The sequence below is a fragment of the Vanacampus margaritifer genome, chromosome 1 (assembly GCF_051991255.1).
Source record: "Vanacampus margaritifer isolate UIUO_Vmar chromosome 1, RoL_Vmar_1.0, whole genome shotgun sequence".
Lineage (NCBI taxonomy): Eukaryota > Metazoa > Chordata > Actinopteri > Syngnathiformes > Syngnathidae > Vanacampus > Vanacampus margaritifer.
The window spans coordinates 46,339,708-46,356,230 of record NC_135432.1 but is presented as its reverse complement, the minus strand read 5'-3'; the positions used below and the strand labels follow the sequence as shown (position 1 = coordinate 46,356,230).

Below are 16,523 nucleotides of genomic sequence, written 5' to 3'. Positions count from 1 at the left end.
GAAAATACAACTTTGATATCGGTATGGTATCGGCATCGGCCAATACTGCAAAGCTGGGTATCGGAATATTCATAAAGACAATTTAGCCAAATCAAGTACTACACTGCTTGTAAAATGGATGGATGAAGTTATTGTAATCCACTGTAATATGCATGAGTTTAACTATAGACACTGTGCTTTGGTATAAGAACATAAAATGTACTCCAATAATAATTGAAATAAAATGTATTGCACATTAAATAAAAAAAAATGCACCTGAATAAATATTAAGAAGCCAACTGTTGAAGAGTAAATGCAAATGTATGCAGACATCACCGACATATCATCTAATACTGATCTGTGATATTTTTTCTGCATGTGTTTTAATTTACAGCTTTTGTGGATGGACATGTTGAAGTTTCCGATGCGGGCGGTGTGAGATAATCATCATGCTACCAAGCTGCAGCCCTCATTAAGTGTTCACCTTTGTCGGTAAGACATTTAACTTATAGTAGTAGTACTTTTATTGCCAACTGTTATTAATTTTGCTTTTCTATGTCAACAGGAAAGCACACAAGGGATAGATTCTGTCAGTGAAATGGACATTGCAAGCCAGGATCTCGCCAGGACAACAAACGATGTACGGTCAGGCAGATGTCCTCCAGGTTGCGGACATGCACTGAAAATTCAGCACGCCTTCTGGCTTAGCTTTTAAAAAAAAAAAATAGGTGCGCAAATAAACTTGCAATCTACAATTTGCCCCCCCCTCAAAAAAAAACCTTGCCATGCAAACAGTTAAAAAGATTAAAAACTCGAGTTGTCAATTAAGTCATGTATTTATTTAACCTTTATTTATCCAGTCTAGGTACCGTATTTGCAATTCCAGTCAGGTTGCAGACAGGAGAGTAATATAGCACATGGTGAATTAAAGTTCCATGACAGGCTACAAACAGGTGTGTTATGTGTATAAAAACTTTTTAAATATACATTAGTATATATCACTGCCTCAAATACTGTCTGCAGCATGAATGGCATTGCACATTAGAATCAGTTTTCAACTACCTTACCAAGACAAATTATACTGTACACTTAACTTTTGCCAAGTGGCAAATACATGCTCAACTGTACATTATTCTGCAACCTAGCTTTTTTGTTGTTGCAACTACCTGTTGGACAGAAGGGCTTGTGCAGCTTGTTTCTTCACTACATCATGCTGGGCAAGCTAGTTCATTCAAATGAGACTGATGACTCATCAGTCTCATTTAAATGAGCTACGTTGCCATGTGTGAACGCAAACGAGTGGGCCAAACACAACCTCTTAAGGAACTGTCTGTACCAGTAATTCTAAGTTCTTGGCCTTTTCGGTGTGAAAGCGCCTAATGTGAACTGTTTACTTTGCTGGATATGCCATTGCACTGTTTCAATACAAGACCAGCACTACTCTGCTTCTAATTGGCTCTTACGCTGGAAATCGGCACTGTGCAAGAGTACTTAAAGCCCTGTACCTTAATTTAAAAAAATAATTATATACCATCATTTTCAAAAAAAGTATCCATCTGTATTGGCGATACTGGCCCTATGTTTACTTGGTATAAGATCAATACCAAAATTTGCAGTATCACACACCACCACACGAGAGGGGTGCGGCAGCCATGTGGAGAAGCGGGGGTTTACTGAACCAGGCGTCTTATTTCCGGGTTAGAAAAATAACCAGCAAAATAGCGCATATTTCATGAGAAATTACTTTGCCATGGTGTCAAAGGTAACATTTAATCATTATATGCTTATAGTTAACTGTGGAAGGGCTTAAAATACCGTGACACCGAACCTTTAACAAATAAAGTTCAGAATCCTCTTGCTTTCCTTCTTTTAGTTGAACTACACACACATGCACTCATGCTTATATGAAGCAATCCCATACTGTTACTTATACAAGGTGTAACGTGATGTATGTGTATGTATGATGATAAGCAGTGGCTGGTGTTTTTGTGTCATACAGTTAGTGACGTAGAGCATCTACGTCACTAACTGTAAGAATGATTGATAGCTACCCGTTAGCAACAGTACTAAACAAAACAGACACCGTAATGGCATCAAAAAGAAGTTATCTCAGGAAAAACAGAAGAAAAAGAAAACTGAAGAAGAAAACCCATCAAAAGAGAAAGGTAAGGCACTTGTTGGTGATGGATATTTGGAGGCGAAACTCCATTTTATTTTATTTTTAGCAAGTTTGTTTGTTTTGCTAGCCAACTCGCTAGCCTCGGGCATTTATTTTATTATTTATAGATGTTGACCTTCCCTTGGCAAGCCCCAAGTTCAACTAGTATAATATTTAAATGCAGAAAATGCTTAAAAGTGACAAATTTGTAGTTGGGTACAAGCTTTAAAGAGTCACTGTACATCACAATTTTTAATATAAAATGAAATTAATTTTAATATTCTGTATTACTGCAATATTACTGTAATTAAAAAATAGGAATATTCACTCTTGGTCTATTTGCTTGATAACCTAAGGAGCTTCCTGACCAGGAAGCCACAGGACCATCACATTTCTCAGAGGACCTCCTTCTAGCCAGGAAGGCCCAGGACCACCACATTCCTCAAGATCTCCTGACCAGGATGCAGCAAGGTCATCTTCATCTACATATTTATATGGTCAGCTCCCTGTTTTTGGTAACCCAGTAGTTCATGTCCATAAGTGTGAGACTGTGATGTTAAATGAGCATTATTTTAAATTTGTTTGTTTTCCTTGTTGGACTTTAAAATAGTTTGTTTTGTTGTGTTCTATTTAAATTAAAAACAATTCTAAACACTCAAAAGCTGCTTTATTTATTGACGTAAAGAGGACTGTCAATTTAAGATGTTTAATTTTAACTGTAGTCTGTTTTGCTCATAAAGTGTAATAGACTGTGGTATTTTAGGAGACCATCTAAAGCAGTGGTGTCAAAGTCCGGCCTTGAGTCCTGCATGTTTTTGAGGTTTCCCACGTTCAATACAGCTGCTTCATATTTTAGGTCGTCAGCCAGCTCTGCAGGAGCCTGATAATGATCCTGATCATTGAATCAAGTGTGTTGGAGTAGAAAAATCTTGAAAACATGCACGACTCAGGCCCTTGAGGGCTGGATATCGACACATGTGATCTAAAAGGGTTAGGAATATCTTCATTGTAGTTTGGCAAACTAGGGGCCCCCATGCAACTTGCTGAAGGACCGATTTATCTTTAACAAAGAAAATGTTTGAGCTGAGAGTTAGTAATGTGAGTTACCTTCCAAACAAATCTCCCTCCCACCAATTCACTATTATATATCACTATACTAAACGGCATACACAATATACACGGCTAAACTCGTGACTGGGAGAAAAGTTTTGCAGTTGGTATCCCGCATGATCATCCTCATATCGTTATTAGCGCGTGCATGCGAGTAAAATGAGAAATGTTGCTTTCAAAAGCATGGTTTTCCATTTTACTTTACATTTTTTTTATTGGATATCTATCCATCTATCTATCTATCTATCTATCTATCTATCTATCTATCTATCTATCTATCTATCTATCTATCTATCTATCTATCTATCTATCTATCTATCTTACATAAAAAAATGTTTTAATATTACCATGGTCCCAAAAACGTATTTATACATTAAATTATATACTGTATATATATATATTTTTATTCTAGCGCATAATGAAAGCTTTGGTGCAGCTTTTGACATGAATAGGTTGCTTAAAGCAACTGTAGTTATTACAAAAAATGGCCAGCAGGTGGCAGCAGAGTATAAGAGATCAACCAGGGCCATGTTGTAGCAAGCTGTTCTGCCCACAGTTTTAAAAAGATTTGTGAATAATATATTCTATATTCTAATGCTAATTGCTGCAAAACGGAGAAAAAATAGATAGAAATATCCTTTTTTTCTCCATTTTGGTAGGTTCCATGTTTTTGTAGCAATAGAACACAATATTCTGTGGGCCTAGAAAAATCAGTCAAAATCCAGTAAAACAGCCGAGCTAAGGGGGGTTTCAGTGAAAATGACTGGGAGTGAATGAGTTAATGACATTTCCTTACCGAGACGATCAAGCAAATGCTTATGTGGCCCAAAACGGCTTTCTCGGCAACCAGTCTCAGGGCAGCTATGGCATAGCTATTGGTGTTCTAGGGGAGCTATACCAAATACGCATTCATACATACATGCTTTATACATGTATAAGCAAATAAATAGGGCACACCAAAGATGGAAGTAAGACATAATCATGGCAGAGATGGAAGAAAGTAGGACATCGAAAAAAACAGAATTGCTCCATCCACATATATACAGACTGGGTGAAACTGGTGAGTTAGAAGTGTTTATTAATTTATTATGTGTGCATGTGTACTATAGGTGCACTCTTCTGCTTTTGGACATTTTATTTCTGTGATGAATATTTTAGTGTGTGTGTGTGTGTGTGGTCTGGTTGTTGTCACACAGTGGGGCCAATATTCCGGGATTTGTGTGTGTGTGTGCGTGCATCTGTTTCCACAGTCAGGTCATGGGGACCTCTTGTGGTATGGGGACCAAAAATCCGGTCCCATAAGTTTTAAATTAAATTAGCAACTAGTTCGGAACATGCCTATGAAATTATGGCTCTGCCCGCATAAGATCATGACACGCACACAGTCCTATCAAATGTGGTTGAATTATTTGTGCATACCAAAAAGGAAGCACACAAAAAAATATACAGCTAGAAACATTACTGCTCTTTCAGCTCTAAGATGTCTTATGCAATCAGGAAAGGGCTAAGTGGTGTGATTTAAAACCACCAAAAGAAGCACAGAGAAGTCTTCATGCACTGTACTCCTGTCAAGACCTTTTTACGCAGGAGCGCTTGTGCTGATGTGCTCGGTTAAAGGCTTGGACTTGATTTAGTCTGTGCCAAAACAAAAAGAATAAGGTTCAGTCACTGTGTATACGTCCCACATGTATAAGCAACTTTTCAGTGTCATCAGTTTCATGAATTCTGGCCCAATCAGAGATATTGTAAAATACAGTACAATGATTTTAGCTTAAGCAGTTGAGTGCCATACAGCACTATATCCATCCGATACCAAATAAATACTTGGCCAGTAGGGTTAGGATTAATCTAACCTAACTCAACCCTATCACTGCAGGAAAGTATGCAGAGAAGCAACTTAACATTATTCACAGGTGTATGCTTTTCCTACGCTGCAAAAAAACGATGTGTATTGATTGAATTTAACATAACTTGATTGTGACATTTTTCTTCTAGTCTTTCATGTGGCTATGTAAGGATTGGGGACCCAAATGCAGGAAACAGGGAGGTGAAGCAGGCTTGCAGAAGGTTGAAACAAAAAGGGATTTTATTTCCCAAGGAACAAACCAAGAGGCAAACAAGGGACATTAATGCGAAGATTAATGACGACACATTGTCGCAGATTGATGACGTATGCTCCAATTTTCGCGTGACTGTGCGTGAACCGTCAGTCTGTCAACAACAATGGCGGATAGCCGTGTCGTAGTCGTTTTGTGCAGCCTCCTTAGCTTGCTTATGCTTTTGCAGCAAAATATTTAGCTTCTTCATTCCCTACTTGAATCACCCGCCATTGTCACTTCTCCTGTGTTCATCTTTTTCATGTTGTTTTGATACACGCAAAGCCATGTTTGTTCTGTAGATTGCAATAAAGTTAAAAAAAAAAAAAGTTATTATTTTTCTACGCTTTCCGTTAACTCCCTGTGACTGCGCTGTAGCGCCACTCCATACTTGGCATATACATTACAACCGTTAAACATCCTCAGTGTCTTCTTTTGGACACACGCAAGTCTTGAAATGTTTCTGTGTGCACAAAATTAGTTTGAGGAACAAGGCCGGCTTTGCTTCACTACACTAAGACGAGACACACCTGGGCAAGACATAAGTGGCAGTGGGCACTGATTGGTTGACACACGAGGAAGGTCAGGCAAACACAGGTGGATCACATAAAGCTTGACGAGACAAGGGAAGGACACAGGGACAACAGAAACAAAACAGATGACACAGACAAAAGACAAACAACAAACCAAACCCAAACCCAAACCACAACAGGCTACTGGCTACAAGAGTGTGTCTGAACACGTGGAACCACACTGCCCTAAGTGGCTAAATCGTGTACAACATGAATGATCCCAATGAAGGCACACACCAACAAGTGCAATACAGTAATAAATAAAATGATTTTGGTACATTTTATATTGATTCTGAATTGTAGTAAATGAGAATCCCAATCACACTCCTCAGCCTCCCAGGTAAGGTCTATACAGGGGTGCTGGAGAGGAGGGTCCGTCGGGAGTTCGAAACTCGGATTCAGGAGGAGCAGTGTGGTTTTCGTCCCGGCCGTGGAACAGTGGACCAGCTCTACACCCTCAGCAGGGTCCTCGAGGGTTCGTGGGAGTTCGCCCAACCAGTCCACATGTGCTTTGTGGACTTGGAGAAGGCGTTTGACCATGTCCCTCAGGGAGTCCTGTGGGGGGTGCTTCGGGAGTATGGGGTACCGACCCCCCTGATACGGGTTATTCGGTCCCTGTACGACTGATGTCAGAGTTTGGTCCGCAATGCCGGCAGTAAGTCGAATTTGTTTCCTGTGAGGGTTGGACTCCGCCAAGGTTGCCCTTTGTCACCGATTCTGTTCATAACTTTTATGGACAGAATTCCTAGGCGTAGCCGAGGCGTTGAGGGGGTCCGGTTTGGTGGCCTCAGCATTGCATCTCTGCTTTTTGCAGATGATGTGGTGCTGTTGGCTTCTTCAAGCCGTGATCTCCAGCTCTCACTGGAGTGGTTCGCAGCCGAGTGTGAAGTGGTTGGGATGAGGATCAGCACCTCCAAATCCGAGACCATGGTCCTCAGTCGGAAAAGGGTGGAGTGCCCTCTCCGGGTCGGGGATGAGATCCTGCCCCAAGTGGAGGAGTTCAAGTATCTCGGGGTCTTGTTCACGAGTGAGGGTAGGTCAGAGCGGGAGATCGACAGGTGGATCAGTGCAGCTTCTGCAGTGATGCGGACGCTGTATCGGTCCGTTGTAGTGAAGAAGGAGCTGAGCCGAAAGGCAAAGCTCTCGATTTACCGGTCGATCTACGTTCCTGCTCTCAACTATGGTCACGAGCTGTGGGTCGTGACCGAAAGAACAAGATCCCGGATACAAGCGGCCGAAATGAGTTTCCTCCGCAGGGTAGCCGGGCTCTCCCTTAGAGATAGGGTGAGAAGCTCGGTCATCCGGGAGGGACTCAGCGTCGAGCCGCTACTCCTCTACGTTGAGAGGAACCAGTTGAGGTGGCTCGGGCATCTGGTTCGGATGCCTCCCTGGGGAGCTGTTCCGGGCATATCCTACCGGCGGGAGGCCCCGGGGACGACCCAGGACACGCTGGAGAGACTATGTCTCTCGGCTGTCCTGGGAACGCCTTGGGGTCCCGTCGGAGGAGCTGGCTGAAGTGGCTGGGGAGAGGGAAGTCTGGGCTTCCCTGCTAAAGCTGCTGCCCCTGCGACCCGACCCCGGATAAGCGGAAGAAGACGGACGGAGAATCGCATTTCTTATGAGAATCGACTTTTTTGGCACACATCTAGAATCATGGGAGGATTTTTTTTTAAATTGTTAGTTAAAAGGTCAATGGGGAGAAAAGAAAATAAGGATTGTTTTTGTCTGTGATGAGTTTTGAAAAACGGGAAATTCTTGCTTGTTCAACTGCACTATTGTAGGTTTAGCGTTTTTCACAAAATATTTTATTTAGTTTATTTTATATAACTATCAGCTACTTTTTGTACACATCTTTTATATCTTCTATAGTTTATATTTAAAATAATTATTCTAAATTAATCGTGCTGCAGTGCTTTTAGTGAGGGTATATGTGATTGTTTTTGTTTATATTTCTCTAGTGATCATCAATCATAATTTCAGGTGACTGAGATTCAATACATCCACAGATAACACACACGCACGCACGCACAGCCCAGGGTGGTTGAGACTGACAAACTGCATGCTCAGCTGCCTCTTTTGACTCTTTACATAAAACAGAAGAGAATGGAAAGTACACAATAAATGAAATGGCTCCACTTAAGACTGTTCGTTTTTAAAGTCAGATCTGAGCCTTGGGTTAATGAGGAAATTTTAAGATCCATTAAACAAAGTAATGACACACTTGTGAGTTTAGGAAAAGTAGGGATGAGCAGATTTTTAAAACTTTTAAAACACTCAGGAATGAGGTCAATAGGCTTATAAGAAGGCAAAGGCAGAGTTTTTCAATGAAAATATATCAGAGAACAGGTCCAACCCCCGTCAGATTTGGAAGTGTCTGAAACAGACAGTTTTTAGTTGCAAGCTTAAAACTAAAGCTAAAAACATCCATCTCGATATTGGAGGTTCACTTGTAACTGGAACTGCAAATGTAGCCAATACTTGTAATAATTTTTATGTCAAGCTAAAAACATCCATCTCGATATTGGAGGTTCACTTGTAACTGGAACTGCAAATGTAGCCAATACTTGTAATAATTTTTATGTCACCATAGCCAATAACTTAGTTCAGAAACTGCCTAAACAGACTGACTCGTATGGGGAAACGCAAGTGCAGAGGTTTTATAGAGGGAAGGGTTCAGCCTGATGTCTGCTGTATCTGAGGACACTGTTCTTAAGAAACTCAAGGCAGGACAACATAGCAATTAAGTTTTTGCAGGATACATCGGAGGCTATTACACCCTGCTTAACCTTCATTATAAACCTATCACTTGAACAAAGTTGTGTTAAAGATGATTTTAAACTGGCATACTGGAGTACTCCCATTGCATAAGAAGGGTAGCAAATTGGACCCGGGAAACTATTGTCCAACCTCAATTTTAAATTCAATTTCTTAAGTGATGGAGAAAATATTTTTTAAACAAATTAACAAATACTTGATTCTTAACAATCTCTTGTACAAATTTCAGTCAGGATTCAGGGCATCACACTCTACAAATGCTTGTCTGTTATACTTGGTACTGGTAAATGCTGTGGGATGGTTCTGTTGGTTCTGTCAAAGACCCCTAATGATGATTACAATAAATGGTCTTACGTTTCCCTTGCCTGGACACGGGTCACCGGGGCACCCCTCTGGAGCCAGGCCCGGAGGTGGGGACCGTTGGCGAGCGCCTGGTGGTCGGGCCTGCATCCATGGGCCGGGCACAGCCCGAAGAGGCAACGTGGGTCCCCCTTCCCATGGGCTCACGACCGGTGGGAGGGGCAAAAGGGGTTGTGTGCTTAGTGGGCTGGGCGGCAACCAAGGGCGGGGACCTTGGCGGTCTGATCCCCGGCTACAGAAGCTCTTGGGACATGGAATGTCACCTCTTTGGCGGGGAAGGAGCCTGAGCTGGTGTGTGAGAGAGAAATTATGACTAAATATATTTGGACTCTCCTCCACACACGGCTTAGAATCTGGTACCAATCCTCTCGAGAGGGGTTGGACTCTCTTCCACTCTGGAGTTACCGACGGTGAGAGGCGCAGGGCAGATGTGGACAGATTGATTGCCCCCCCGGCTTGGCGCCTGTACGTTTGGGTTCACCCTGGTAGTCGAGAGGGTAGCCTCCCTCCGCCTTTGGGTGGGGGGACGGGTCCTGACTGTTGTTTGTGCTTTTGCACCAAACAGCAGTTCAGAGTACCCACCCTTTTTGGAGTCCTTGGAAGGTGTGCTGGAGAGCGCTCCCTCTGGGGACTCCCTCGTTCTGCTGGGGGACTTCAACGCTCACGTGGGCAATGACAGTGAGACCTGGAGGGGTGTGATTGGGAGGAACAGCCTTCCCGATCAGAACCCGAGTGGTGTTCTGTTATTGGACTTTGTGCTCGCCATGGATTGTCCATAATTAACACCGTGTTCATAGGGGTGTCCATATGTGCACTTGGCACTAAGACACCCAAGGCCGCAGTTCGATGATCGACTTTGTAGTCGTGTCATCGGATTTGCGGCCACATGTTTTGGACACTCGGGTGAAGAGAGGGGCGGAGCTGTCAACTGATCACCACCTGGTGTTGTGTTGGCTCCGATGGTGGGGGAAGATGTCGGTCAGACCTGGCAGACCCAAACGTATTGTGAGGGTCTGCTGGGAACATCTTGGCGGAATCCCCTGTCAGAAGGAGTTTCAATGCCCACCTCTGGCAGAACTTCTCCCTTGTCCTGGGGGAGGCAGGGGACATTGAGTCAGAGTGGGCCATGTTCCGCGCCTCCATTGTTTAAGGCGCCTGATCAGAGCTGTGGCCGTAAGGTGGTCAGTGCCTGTCGTGGCGGCAATGCTCGAACCCGCTGGTGGACACCAGGGGTAAGGGATGCCGTCAAGCTGAAGAAGGAGTCTTATCGGGCCTTTTTGGCCTGTAGGACTCCGGAGGCAGCTGACAGGTAACGGGTGGCCAAGCGGAATGCGGATTCAACAACAAAAGTCACAAAAGGTTTGTTCAAAAGTTAATCAGAGAGTTAGGTTTATTGCAAGATGGTCTACTATTCTAAACAGAAGAGCCTTGGAGATGCTATCAGGAGCTCTGGTGCAGTCACACTAAAATTATGGCTGTTCCTCCTGGTACTCTGCTATCCCCAAAATACTTCAAACTGCTCAGAACAAACTGGTCAGAACCATACTTCAATTGCATCCACAAACCCATCCCCACCCATAAACATTTTGAAAGTCTCAAGTGGCTTAGAGTAGAGGAACAACTGACCCAAATTAAACTATGTATGGTCTATATAATTTTAAATAATGCGGTGCCAGTGTATGTGATGAATTATTTTTCTAAAATAAGGGATGTTCATGACCATGCCACCAGGGGGAGAGCCTCAAACCTTATCCCTGACAGATTAAAAATAAATATAGGCCAAAACACTTTCAGGTACACATCTTGTGTGGCTTGGAATGACTTGCCATCATCCGTGAAGAACAAGGGTTCCCTTCACTTTTAAAATTGCCCTAAAGGAATGTTTAAGGGGGAAAGGAAACAGAGAATGGTAGAGAGTTTATTTTGGGTTTGAATTTGATTATTTCTTTGGATAGTCTTTCAAAACTGCATATAACGATTTATGTTATTGTTACGTTTGCTATTATTGTATTTTTAATATGATCCCTTACACCCCCATTCTCTGTGTGGAGGCACACCCACACATTTCCCCTATGGACATTATGTACATACATTCATGGACATGCTGGCACATGGACACATACACATACGCACTCACACACTACAGGGACCACAATGGAAATAAGCCTATGGCTTTATTGTGTTTTTATCACTTGTTCAGTTGTGTCGTATGTTTGTAAACATGCTTTGTTTGTTGTCAATAAATATTCCAATCAATCAATAAAAAGCTTAAGAATAATAAAATGCGTCGTGAATGTTGGCTTCCATGAGTATGACTTGCAAGAAATAGTTTGGTTTATTACCTTTTTCTGTGTTTTAGACCACCTTGTGAAATGGTATACACCAGGCTTCCCCAAACCTGATCCTTGAGGGCTGTGGTCCATTTCACAAAGCATGTTCAACAAACACAAAGACTAAAACTGATCAGTGAATTGACATGCGATGAGATAAGAAACTCTGCATTTTCGGTTCCAGGACAGCTGATTTGAGGTAGTTATATCAACGCAGAGTAGTTTCATCTCTCTCTCTCTCTCTCTCTCTCTCTCTCTCTCTCTCTATATATATATATGTATATGTATATGTATATGTATATATATGTATATACGTATATGTATATGTATATATATATGTATATACGTATATATATATATGTATATGTATATATATATATGTATATACGTATATATATATATATATATATATATATATATATATATACATATATATATATATATACATATATATACATATACGTATATATGTATATATATATATATATATATATATATACGTATATATATATATATATATATATATATATATACATATATACGTATATATATATATATATATATATATACATATATACGTATATATGTATAAATATATGTGTATATATGTATATATATGTATATGTATATATATATATATATGTGTATATATGTATGTATATGTATATATATACATATATGTGTATATATGTATATATATGTATATGTATATATATATATATGTGTATATATGTATATATATATGTATATATATATGTGTATATATGTATATATATATGTATATATATATATGTATATATGTATATGTGTCACACCGCGGTGAGAGTGTCTTGTCATTTCCTGTTTTATTTTGAAAAGTCTGACTCCTCTTGTTTCAGGTCACTTGCCCTTCCTCGTGTGGTGTCTGTGTCAACCCTGATCCCTGATTGTGTCCACCTGTGCCCCATTACCCTCATGTGTTAAATAGTCTGCGTTCCCCCTAAGTGTTTTCGTTTGAGCCACTGAAGCCTGCCATAGACCACAGCCTTGTAACCTTTTTGCCTTGTTGCCTTTATTGCCTTGTCTCGTGAGAGAACATTTGTTTGTAATTTTTGTATAGCTTAGTTTTGTTTAGTCATAGAGTGATTTTTGTTTTTGAATGTAGTTTGAACTTCCTCCCTTTTGGAGCGCTTTCAGTTAATATTTGAATAGCCTTTATTTTCTCCCTTTCAACGAAGAGCTTTTGTTTTGTTAATTAAAAGCTGCTTAACCCTTCACCGCTTCCTCTGCGTCTGAGTTCAAAAACAGCCTCGTTGTGTCAGAACACTTCGGCCAGCATGGACCCAGCAGAGAGAGAGCAATTGATCGCAGCTTTGCGGGCTCAGGATGCCCGTCTACGCCGGCAAGAGGAGTTTCAGGCCGCCATGGCAACGCAAATGACCGAGCTTTCAGCTCAGATTCCGGGCTCTCGAAGTCGCACCCATAGCCCTCCGTCCGAGCCAGAGACTCAAGCTACTTTGCCGATCCCATCCGTGGCATATACCGGATCGGGGATCAAGCTAGCCTCTCCTGAGCGATTCTCTGGAGAGCCAGGACAATGCAAGGCCTTTTTAACAGACTGTGACATTCATTTTGAGTACTCCCCCCAGGCTTTTACCACAGATCGTTCACGGGTGGCTTTCATGATTTCTCACCTGACTGGGAGAGCCAGAGCCTGGGCCACGGCAGAGTGGGCCCGCAGTTCCCCACTCTGCAGCTCCGCCCCAAAATTCCGAGCCGCTCTTCAGGGAGTCTTTGACCCAGCCTGTTCTGACCGGGAAAAGGCCCGGCAGCTGAGCAGCCTGATCCAAGGGAGGGACTCAGTGAGTAACTATGCCATACGCTTCCGCACTCTTGCGGCAGAGAGTGGCTGGAACACCACGGCGCTCTACGACGTTTTCCTCAAGGGCCTGGCAACGTCCATCCAAGAGCTTCTCATCGCAGTCGATCTTCCACCGGATTTGGACTCCCTCATCGCCCTGGCCATACGGACGGATCATCGGCTGCAGGAGGTGACGCAGAGCCGCGATCGCCGGACCAGGACAATGGAGGCATCCCCGCGCTTCCCAACATCAGGTGTGTCAGCTCCTCTCGGATCCCTGTCAGTGCAGCTCCTGCGCAACCAGAGGAGGAGCCCATGCAACTGGGCAGAGCGCGGATCTCGCTGGAGGAGAGACGGCGTCGACAGCAGGAAGGGCTGTGTTTCTACTGCGGGAACCGAGATCACCTCGTGGTCGCCTGCCCAACCAAAAGGACCCAAATGGTGAGTCAAGTCACGACTCCAGCGGCGGTTCCACGAAAACTCACATCAGTGAGGATCAATCATCACACCACTCCAACAGACCTCTATGCCCTGATAGATTCTGGAGCTGACGAGAGCCTAATTGACTGGGGGCTGGTGAGACATTTAGGAGCCAAGACTGAGCCGCTAATCAAGCCCATTAAGGCTAGGGCACTAAATGGAAGTGAATTATTCATTATTACGCACATCACAGAACCCATCCAGCTCCAAGTCAGCAAACATAAGGAGCACCTAGTTTTTCACGTTTTTCAGTCTCCTTCATGGACCCTGGTCCTAGGGCACCCCTGGTTGTGTGAACACAATCCCCATGTACACTGGGTAACTGGCGAAGTTCTGGGATGGGGAAAGAATTGTGTGAGCCATGGGATTGGTTGACCAAATCGAGAAGTAGACATCACCACGGTTGATCACATTCCTGTCAAATCCTTCAGACGCAGAATACCCGAATTTGAGCATCGTTCCTCCATGCTACCATCACCTCCAGGAGATCTTCAGCAAGACCAAGGCCATGTCACTCCCACCCCATCGTGCCTATGACTGTGCCATAGAGCTGATTCCTGGTTCCACCATTCCCAAGGGACGCCTATATTCTGTGTCAGGACCAGAGAAGGCGGCCCTTAGGGATTACATCGAAACTTCCCTGAAGGTTGGGCTGATTCGTCCTTCCTTATCACCAGCGGGAGCAGGTTTCTTTTTTGTGGGGAAGAAGGATGGTTCTTTACGGCCATGTATAGACTATAGCCTCCTTAATGACATTACGATAAAGAACCGCTACCCTCTTCCTCTCATGTCCTCCGTCTTTGAAAATCTCCAACAAGCCACGATCTTTACTAAATTGGACTTGCGCAATGCCTACCACCTCATTAGGATCTGAGAGGGGGATGAGTGGAAGACAGGGTTCAATACACCTAGTGGCCATTATGAATACCTGGTCATGCCTTTCGGACTCACTAACGCTCCTGCGGTTTTCCAGGCCATGATCAATGACGTTTTGAGAGATTTTCTGGACCAGTTTGTGTATGTTTATTTAGACGACATACTGGTATACTCGTCAGATCTAGCCACTCATCAGATCCATGTTTCCAAGGTTCTTCAAAGACTACTGGAGCACAAACTGTATGTCAAGGCCGAGAAATGCGTCTTTCATGCTGAAACCGTCTCTTTTCTGGGTTTTGTCATAGCCCCGGGGAGTCTTCAGATGGACCCGGCTAAAACTAGGGCGGAGTGGCCCACTCCTGTTAGCCGCAAGAAGGTTCAGCAATTCCTCGGGTTCGCAAACTTCTACAGACGCTTCATCAGAGGGTTCAGCGCAATAGCTGCCCCTTTGCATGCCCTCACCTCCTCTCTGGTGAAGTTCAGTTGGCCACCGGCGGCTGAAGCCGCTTTTCAAGCACTCAAGAAACGATTTGTCACAGCTCCGATCCTCATAGTACCAGATCCACAGCGGCAATTCATGGTGGAAGTGGATGCGTCCAATGAGGGGATCGGAGCTGTCCTGTCTCAACGTGCAGAGAAGGATGGAAAGATGCACCCCTGCGCATTCTTGTCACGACGACTATCCAAGGCCGAGCGGAACTATGACGTTGGGGACAAAGAGCTTCTGGCTGTCAAGCTTGTTCTGGAAGAGTGGAGGCACTGGCTTGAGGGGGCAAAGCACCCATTTGTGGTCTGGACCGATCACAAGAACCTGGAATACATCCGCAAAGCCAAGAGACTCAACTCACGCCAGGCTAGATGGAGACTGTTCTTCAACCGTTTTTCCTTCTCTCTCACTTACAGGCCGAGGTCTCGAAATGTCAAACCCGACGCCCTGTCCCGTCTCTACAACCCCGAGCCTGTAACTAAGGAACCAGAGACCATCCTTTCGCCGGACTGTGTGATTGGAGCCGTGACATGGCAAATCGAGAGGGAAGTGAAACAAGCCAACGGTGAGGCAACCCCACCAAAAGGATGCCCGGCGAATAGACTATTTGTTCCAGAGCAGCTGCACCCACAGGTGATCCATTGGGGTCACACCTCGCTTCTATCCTGTCATCCGGGAGTCCGACGGACAATTTACGCCATCTCCCGGCGTTTCTGGTGGCCTTCCATGGAGCCGGAGGTCCGGGAGTACATCGAGGCCTGCTCTGTATGTGCTGGAAACAAGACATCCACCAGATCACGCATGGGTCTGCTACAGCCTCTTCCCATTCCTTCCAGACCATGGGCAGAAATTTCCCTGGATTTTGTCACGGGACTTCCTCTCTCCAAAGGAAAAAACAACGTTCTCACAGTAGTCGACCGATTTTCAAAGATGGTCCGATTCTTAGCCTTGTCAAAGCTTCCCTCAGCCAAGGAAACGGCTGAGGTCATGATTAAACACGATTTTCGAGTTTACGGGTTCCCTAGAGACATTGTGTCGGATCGGGGGCCCCAGTTTGTGTCACGCTTTTGTAAAGAGTTTTGCCGCCTAATCGGCGCCAAAGCCAGCCTAACCTCATGGTACCACCCTGAGGCTAACGGTCAGTCGGAACGTCTCAACCAGCAGCTGGAAACCGGTTTACGGTGCCTTGTCTCTCAGAACCCTGCATCATGGAGCAAACACCTGGTCTGGGTTGAGTTTGCCCATAACTCCCTGCCCACCTCTGCCACTGGACTCACCCCCTTCAAATGCGTTTTTGGATACGATCCTCCTTTTTTTGCTAACCTAGAGTCTGAGGCCTCGGTTCCTTCTGCCCATGCCTTGGTCCGTCGTTGCCATCGCGTCTGGGCAGCCGCTCGGCAGGTTCTGGAGCACCAGAGGGACAGAGGCAAGCGAGCAGCGGATCGGAAGAGGAGACCTGC

General features: G+C 44.0%; 1 protein-coding gene across 11 annotated transcripts in view; it reads left to right on the top strand.

Annotated features, from left to right (window-relative positions):
• Positions 1–16,523, top strand: part of bach2a (BACH transcriptional regulator 2a) — a 91,023-nt gene that overhangs the window by 33,067 nt on the left and 41,433 nt on the right. For 4 of the 11 annotated variants that reach the window (XM_077556181.1, XM_077556097.1, XM_077556264.1 and 1 more), the window contains 2 exons: positions 374–471; positions 545–644. The exons of 2 other annotated variants lie outside the window; for them this stretch is intronic. In XM_077556181.1, coding sequence (XP_077412307.1) covers positions 634–644 — 11 coding nt within the window. In that variant the 5' untranslated portion in view covers positions 374–471; positions 545–633. Of the gene's footprint in view, positions 1–373; positions 472–544; positions 2,635–11,409; positions 11,580–16,523 lie in introns of all 11 variants that reach the window. 5 more of the 11 variants (XM_077556686.1, XM_077556342.1, XM_077556769.1 and 2 more) reach the window with 3 other exon arrangements.